This window comes from Alosa pseudoharengus, unplaced genomic scaffold (assembly GCF_046254945.1).
Source record: "Alosa pseudoharengus isolate Yale_2024_CS ecotype anadromous, Long Island Sound unplaced genomic scaffold, YU_APseudo_1.1 YU_APseudo_1.1_scf_7, whole genome shotgun sequence".
Classification (NCBI taxonomy): Eukaryota; Metazoa; Chordata; class Actinopteri; order Clupeiformes; family Clupeidae; genus Alosa; species Alosa pseudoharengus.
Genome location: NW_027468859.1, coordinates 20,539,105 through 20,547,142, shown reverse-complemented (window position 1 = coordinate 20,547,142; position 8,038 = coordinate 20,539,105). Strand labels below are relative to the sequence as shown.

Here is an 8,038-nt window from a genome sequence, read left to right as displayed (position 1 = left end):
CCGTCGTAAATTGTGCCAGCAAAAGTATCATCTAGGCCACATAGGCTAAATGTAACAACCCGATTACTTTTTAAGCAGAAGTCTATACTGTATCAATAGGGTGGCAGTTCTGAATAGCATGGGGGTTAATTTACTGCTATGAACTTGGTGTCACAGAAGTCGATCATAAATTAGGCTAGATCGACACGAAATTTGATAATTCTCTAAAGGAAACCTGTTCAACTATTATTTAGCGATGACAGTGATTCAAATTGCCTAACTGGACTGGATAAAAATAGTCTATTAGTGAGAGATTTTGAATACAAATGTAGCCTAAGCCCAGGCTAGAGGCTTGTAATGACTGAATATCTGCGCTCCTTGTTTCGACGTGTCCATGCGGTCACGCCTTCTGTGATACAATTCAGGTGATCCAATGGCTGCGCGAACCACCGCTAGTCGCCCCCAGCGCTGCGGTAGTCCTTCACCGCGCTGTGATGTCTCTCTCATCGCCGACCCAACGTCACGTCCGCACTTGAACTTAAATTTCATCCCATTCTTCAGAGGCAACCCCTGCCACACACGCACGGGGTACTTCCACAGAGACAGGACTCGTCACGCCTAATGCGAAGAACTAAAGAAATAGTGGACCTTGACAGAGTTGGAGAGGAGGTGGTGTCTTAATTGTCGCCGGCCTCTTGTCTGAGTCTGCATGAGCGAAGAGTTGCAAGTCTGCGCACTGATGCCAGAGCACATGGAGATCGGTGCCAACGGTTCCATCACTTGGCATTCCAAATGTGCAGAGGAATTTGGAATTTAGAATCATTTTAATACAGACTTTAAAAGCAAGACTGTACGGCATCTATGCAAAAACCAACTGGAAGATAAATAGTTGTAGTCTACATGGTTTTGTAAGGATTGTTCTGAGAATAGTGTAAATTAAGCGCACTTCGTTCGTCACTTTTCCGTGGAGAAAAGAGGTTGCAAATCAATTTGGGACATAACTGTCACGTTATTTCGCTTCCACTTTGCCTAAACAACGTTCCAGGAACATATCGCTCTCACCAGACTTTTACGCACCGTGATTTCATTTCAGGTGCTCATGTTGTTGGTCAACAGACGGTTTTGTGAGACCGCGTACGCGTCAAACCACGAGACTTACTTGGTGGACTCAAGTGGACAGGTCTTTTTTTCATTGAACTGATTGACTATAATAGTACCAATAGGGAAAAACAACCTCTCCCCACGAAGAAAAGAAAAACATTTGGAGCATTTCGGAAAAGTTACTGGAAATCACAGGGGAGGAAACGGGAGCAGCTGACTCAAGTGCAGGTCTCCGGGCGATGCGAGTGTAAATGCCAGGGCAATGTCCCGTCGTAAGCAGGGGAACCCACAGCACTTATCCTTGTCGCAGAGGGAGACAATACGACGTGAGTATCATGCATATATATCATCAACCACAACTAACAAATCAGAGATGTGTGCTGGAGAGACAGGAAGAGAGATGTTTCGCATAAAATAACATATAGGCTTGCCTATCTCTTTTTACCTCTCAAATGGCAGTAGTTCTGGGTAGTTTTTACGCATCGATCAAAGTTTTATTTTCTGTCTCATACGACAGTGCCTGTTAATTTAGGTAACGAAATAAGTTAAACTAAATGACAATTTAGGAGCTACCAGATAAACCTTTCTTAACAGATATGTGTGGAGTAAAGATGAGGTAGAAGCATATAGCATTTAAAAGATGTGTAAATAGTATCACATAAAAGGTCAAAGGAAATGGCTGTTTTGACACACATGTCAGTAGTCAACCTAGGCCTTGTTCCTCAATTACAAAGATCAAATCATAATAACTAATCATAGTGTGAATTCAGATTAGTAAGCGTTACAGCTAGGAGAAATACTTTATACTTCATACTAAGACGTACAAATAATACTGTAATATCACGGGCCATTGTAGCCTACAACGACCTTGCGTTTATAAGAAATTGACATATGAATCAATTGCAAACAAAGAGTACAGGCCCTTAGTGTTTTGAAAACAATTCACGTGTGCATCAACATTTGACTGGGCACGTGTTTATAACCCTAATTTCTAGATTGGCAGATTCTCAAAATAATGCAAAGGATTACTGGAACATTTACAAAATGTGGTAAGCATGTTTAAAAAAAACTGTAAGCACAACTGTGCAAAGACAATGCGTAGGCCAGAGTCCTATAACACACACACACACACACACTCACACAGAGAGAGAGAGAGAGAGAGAGAGAGAGAGATACCGCTAATACGCATGCTGTGTAAGATAGGCTACATGTTTATGCACGTTTTAAATATAGTATTTTCTAGATATTTCCATTAGCTTTAAAACTTTTGTTTTACTTTGGTTTAATCGGAAAGGGTTTTGTTCTAGCCTCATTCACCTACTTTTGAGGAATATAGGTTAATTCTCGCAAGTGACTCTAAATCAACAGAGCACGAATCAAGAGGTGTTGAATTGTGGTTCAGCTGAATTGGGGCTCCTTTCCATCATAAACATGAATATCAATTTTAGGGGGATACCAGTCACTGACTTGTTATGACCAAACGAAATGGTATACAGGTAGCCTGAATTGTTTTGCTGGACAGATGTTTTGATTGACAGCAAATAGCCTAATATATAGCTAGAACGCAAACATTGTTTTGCTATTTTAATGTTTTCCATAGTTAGTAATGTCGTCACTCAATTATCATATAGGCTTTTATTCGTTGCAATTATGCAATGTGTCACCGTTTTGGTTAATGGAGCCTATTTGGGCACGTTTGTTTTGTTTAGAGGCCCCGAAACTTCGAATTCAAAATCAATAAGGGTGCATCAACTTCAGTACGTTCCCAGCAATCTCTCGTGCTTAAATTCAATTTCATAGTCGTGTAATCCATCTAATTCATAACAGAACCATGATGTAATCCCTATCCAATCTGTTTCATGTTGAGCAGGGTTAAGAACATTTTATATTGGCCACGCTACCATCACTGAACATGCAATGCAATCATTTACGCGGTGTGGCTTTTAATAGTTTACCCTGAACTGTTTTTTTTGTGTGTGTTTTTCACTCCAGCGTTATGATGAAACATCTTTAAGTTAAACAATATGACACAACCTCCTCGGCATATTATTACGGCCATCTAAACGATTTCCATGTCATTTTGACTTGTACATTTTAATTAGTCAAAGGAATTGCAACTTGCAAATGCCAATGTCTTACCGAAAAAAATATAATCCATCATCCAAGTCAAGATATTTGTTCACATCTAAATTGTTAGGGCCTTCACCATAATTGTCCACCTAGCCGGTATAGGCCTATAACAATGCCTACTTTCTAAGTCGGACCTGAAGTCAACGTCTCAGTTCATTTATATTTCAGTAGTAATAGACGCAATAATAGACGCAAATGAACTGGGAACTTATACGTATAATTAAACCACGCGGTCACCATAAAACGCGGTACACCTAGGCTACATTTTACAATGTGAGCCCACTAGGTTTGATCATCTATGTAGCTGGGATGGGTGGTCGTGTTATCACTAAACATATCGGTGGTTTGACGATACTGAAACTGTTTTTATGTTGCCCTTTCATATGCAACATGCCTCTGTGGTCAAGACCTCACACTGACAGGGCAATCAAAAGTACACTCATGTTCGTGTGTGAGTTGAGACGTCTGTGTTATAGGCTACACGTTGCACTTTTGCATTATTGTTTGAATTAATTGACTTGTTTATTTGTGTGTGTATGTGTGTGTGTGGAAGGGATCATTTTAAGCATTATCTCTCTCTCTCTCTCTGTTGTTTGGTGTGTGTGTGTGTGTGTGTGTGTGTGTGCATGCATCCGCCCTCCGCCTACGTGTGTGTTTGCATGAATGCATAGGTGTGAGTGTACTTCTGACTGTGTGTCTGAGTAAGTGTGCTTATGCACTTCACTCTGGTCTTTGTGTGTGTGTGTGTGTGTGTGTGTGTGTGTGTGTGTGTGTGTGTGTGTGTGTGTGTGTGTGTGTGTGTGTGTGTGTGTGTGTGTGTGTGTGTGTGTGTGTGTGTGTGTGTGTGTGCGCGATACCCAGTACAAACGTACATTTGATAGAACCATCTAGAAGTCTTGCACAAGCCCCCAGGTAAGCCTTGGAGGCAGTTCTCATAACTTTACATGATATATTAAACCACACACAGGGATGTGAGGTCCACAGGGAAACCCCACACAGCCCTCATTTGCTTATTAATTTTCTTTCCTCCTTTTATTTTTTTGGGGGCAGAGCATGTCTGTTAGCAGGCCTGCTCACTTGACAGTGACTCTTTTTTCTCACCTGCGGTTGTGGGACCTATAGGTCATGCTTTGTGAGTGCCGTGGAGAGAGAACTTTGTGAGTGCCGTGGAGAGAGAACAGGAATATCTGCATATTTCATGGCTTACCATAAATGTGGGACATGCCATGCTGTCAGTTCACACGCAAACTCACAGGTGTGTAGGTTCGTCCAAATACCTTGCGGCAGAGCTGCCAGCTGAACATGTCCAGTCAAATAGTGTACACCGGTTCGCCTGTGTCATCACCCTTTCTTTCAAAGATTATTGGGGAAATTATGGAATGTAAATAAAAAAAAAACATGCCTGCTGTGAAGGATCTCTGCAAAATGCATGAATGTATGAGCGTATGCTATGAAGGATCTGTTTGCAAAATGCAAGTGTGTGTGTGTGTGCGTGTGTGTGTGTGTGCATGTGTGTGTGTGTGTGTGTGTGTGTGTGTGTGTGTGTGTGTGTGTGTGTGTGTGTGTGTGAGTGTGAGTGTATGGCAGAGGAATGCTTTTGTATCATTTCTCATTGCCGCTTTAAATTTAATCATGTTGGATTATTTTGTGGTGCCTTACGCGCAGGCACACACACACACATACACACACACACGTGTTTAAAAAATCCCCTCTAATTAGTGTTGAATCTGTGTGTCAAACATGTCACTTTTGCACAGATTTCCAAGGCACTTATGTTGGAATGTGCACAGGACAACCTGCCACAAATACTCCAACTTAAATAGTCCATGGCAAATGGAGCCATTGCCTATAAAGCCTATTTTTTATATTATAATCTCCCATATATTTAAAAAATAATAATGTCCATATTTATACAATTTGACCCAAAGACTGTAAGATTGATACATGCTCCACATCTTTTACCTTAATGTTCTTTTATCTTAACCAACATGATTTGTTTTATTTTTTTTAATAAGAGTTGAATGTAGTGAATACATATAGAAGCGCATTTGATATTTGAAGAGTCTCTCTCTGCTGACCACATGGCACAGACTAGGTGGTGAATCATACTATAATAATAATGGAAGTAAATGAGAGGCCTCTTCATAGCTCCATAGTTTTTTTTTTCCATCTGGTCAGACCAGCACCTTCCTGACCTTCCTCAAACATCCCACCCCACCTGTCCCTGGAGCTGCTGGGCTTACACCTCGGCCTCAGTTCACACACGCAGAGCTGAAACAGAAGCTGGCGTCTTCTCCACCTGCCTTCTGAAATGAAGCTGTGAAGCCGTCTTTTGTTTGGCCTCGCTTTGTTAAACGCTCCCATTCGCTCTGCCTCCCTGTACTGGGAAGAAGGTGCCTCGCGCTAGCTGATAGGGGGTGCTATTAGTCTTTGAGACTTGCCTGCATGCCTGCATGGCAGAGTGCTGCCAACCATTGCCTTTGAAGGTACATATATGGGGTGTCTGTGAGTGTGTGCGCACAAGTGTGTGTGAGTGAGTGAGTGTATGTATATGTGCATGTGTTTGTTTATGTGTGTACTTGTATAAGAGGGAGAGCGTGTGGGAGCAAGACAGAGGGCAGGAAAGAGGGGGAGAGAGAGTGAGAGGGAGAGAGAGAGTGAGAGAGAGACTGTTGAGAGGGCCCTCAGGTGTTTTTGACACTCTCACCATCAACATTTGATACGGGGATTAGCACAAACCTGGCGCGTCTCGGAGCCATCTCTGACCTCCATTTTGTCTTTTCCCCGCACCTTGATGCGGCGTAATCCTCTTACGCCGAGCGTGTTTGGTGCTGCGACAGAAAGACAGACATCGGTTGATGCGATGCGATGGCCAAGCTTTGTCATCTAGTCTCAAGGCCTCTCACCGCAATGAGGATGAATATGCGAGATGCATGCCGTACCACGCTGTGCCCCGCCATGCCAGGCCTGAAAGAACACTCTTAGCAACACACTTAAGCAACAAGGTGAAACTGGGCAGACAGATGGTCAGATGGGTTTTGGATTCGGTTGTTTATGTTCTGGAAGGAAGTGCGTCTTGCTTGATGCATAAATGTGAGATGAAAAACATGAGACATTACCAAAATTGCATATATGCACACATTGGGGGTGGGTTGGGGTGCAGGTTCCATGTAGTTTGCATGAAGGGCTTTGCAGGAGTGTATAGTGCGTCACAATGCTTAGGAACACCCGTATCAAGACAAAACATAAACACTCAACATTACCTCACTAGAAGACATCTGTGACAATTTGCGAGTAATCTGAATAGTCATCTATCTTTTTTCAGTAAACGTAAGGCATTTTTTTTGGTTCTTCTTCTTGGGGTAGTCTCCTGGGAGTGTTTAGAAAACCTGGGGGGCGGGGGGGTTGAAAGGGTCTAATAAGCTGCTCGGAGCTGACATTCCTGTGGCATTGAGACGAAGCCAAACGCCAGGTTATTTATGTTGCTCCTCTGGCGACGTTACTCAAGCCTCGTGTGAACAAACACGCTTATTCCTCTGTCACCAGCAAGCGAAAGTGAACTTTGGATGGCCAGGTGTCTGTCGACGGCCTCGGCCTTGTGTGTTGATGCACAGGCATTGCTGCATGTCCCAGGAATCTGGGATGATTTCAAATAATGCCTCCTCATAAGGGGTTGTGTGTGTGTGTGTGTGTGTGTGTGTGTGTGTGTGTGTGTGTGTGTAGCTATCAGTAAGGCTCTGTTGAACTCCAGCCAGGCAGTTTTATTGGCATATTGTATGAATTCGGAGCGTGTGTGGCAATCGCTCCGCTCTGTCTCCCTGTGTCTGTCAAAGGCTGTCTCTTCAACCCATGATGGAGAGTCATATAAAATATTTTGATTTAGGATCTGGACGAAAGAAAGAAAAAAAGAAGACGCAAACGAGGCAGTCAGTGCATTTCTGCAGGCGGCCCGTGTGGAAACCAGCAAGAAAATATACAGTTTGGCACAATGGCGGTTGACAGAAGCACATTTTATATGGAGGGGACACATGAGGAAAAGATGTTCTGGTGTTCTCAGGGGCTCAGTCGTGCTCATTCTGAGTGTTCGTGGGGTTGACCGGGTCAGAGGCGAGTTGTTGTTGCTCTGTAAGAACGAAAGCAGGGCCGTCGACCAAAACAGGCAAAACAGCATGGTTCAGCACAGCATCACAGGCTGAGGGGAGGGAGCTCTATGACAGTTGCGGTGGACGAGGGTGTTTTTTTTTTTTTTTTGCGAGTGCTCCAGGAAATGGTTACAAATATCATGCGTGAAATGTGTTTTGTTTTCTGGATCGACCCATGGTGCACCTGTGCACCGTTTTTTTTTTTTTTTTGCAAGACATCGGGGCCGGGCCGAACGTCTGCAGTTTTCAGGAGACCGTTTGATGGGAGGTGAGCCTCTGCGGTCTTGGCTAACGCTCAACAGGAGGTGTCGAGAGCTCGACACCAACACGCTGCAACCCGAGCGATGTTAGCGAAGCTACGCGCTGGCACGCCCGCCCGCCCGACCGGTGCACGGTGCAGAGAACTAGACCGGAAACGCAGATACCACAGCCAGATAGCCTTGCACCCTCTGCGCCCTCCATGACCCAAAACCTGCAGGCAACGTTGCACTCAGGTGTCTAGTTGTGGTCTGTGCCAGAGAGAGTGAAACAGGTGTGAGAAGGAGTGTGGCAACACTCAATCCAAACTATTATTATATCTAGGGACATTTGTACAGAGGGACATATTCCCATATTTCAGAGTCTATAATAAAAGCCATTTTATGAAAAAATTAGACTAAAATTATTTTTGGACAATGTGCATCATT

General features: G+C 43.6%; 1 protein-coding gene across 2 annotated transcripts in view; it reads left to right on the top strand.

The window, feature by feature from the left end:
- Window positions 1-494: 494 nt before the first annotated feature.
- Window positions 495-8,038, top strand: part of bcl11bb (BCL11 transcription factor B b) — a 31,244-nt gene continuing 23,700 nt past the window's right edge. For both annotated transcript variants that reach the window (XM_076271747.1, XM_076271746.1), the window contains exon 1: window positions 495-1,406. In XM_076271747.1, the coding sequence (XP_076127862.1) occupies window positions 1,343-1,406 (64 nt within the window). In that variant the 5' untranslated portion in view covers window positions 495-1,342. The remainder of the gene's footprint in view (window positions 1,407-8,038) is intronic.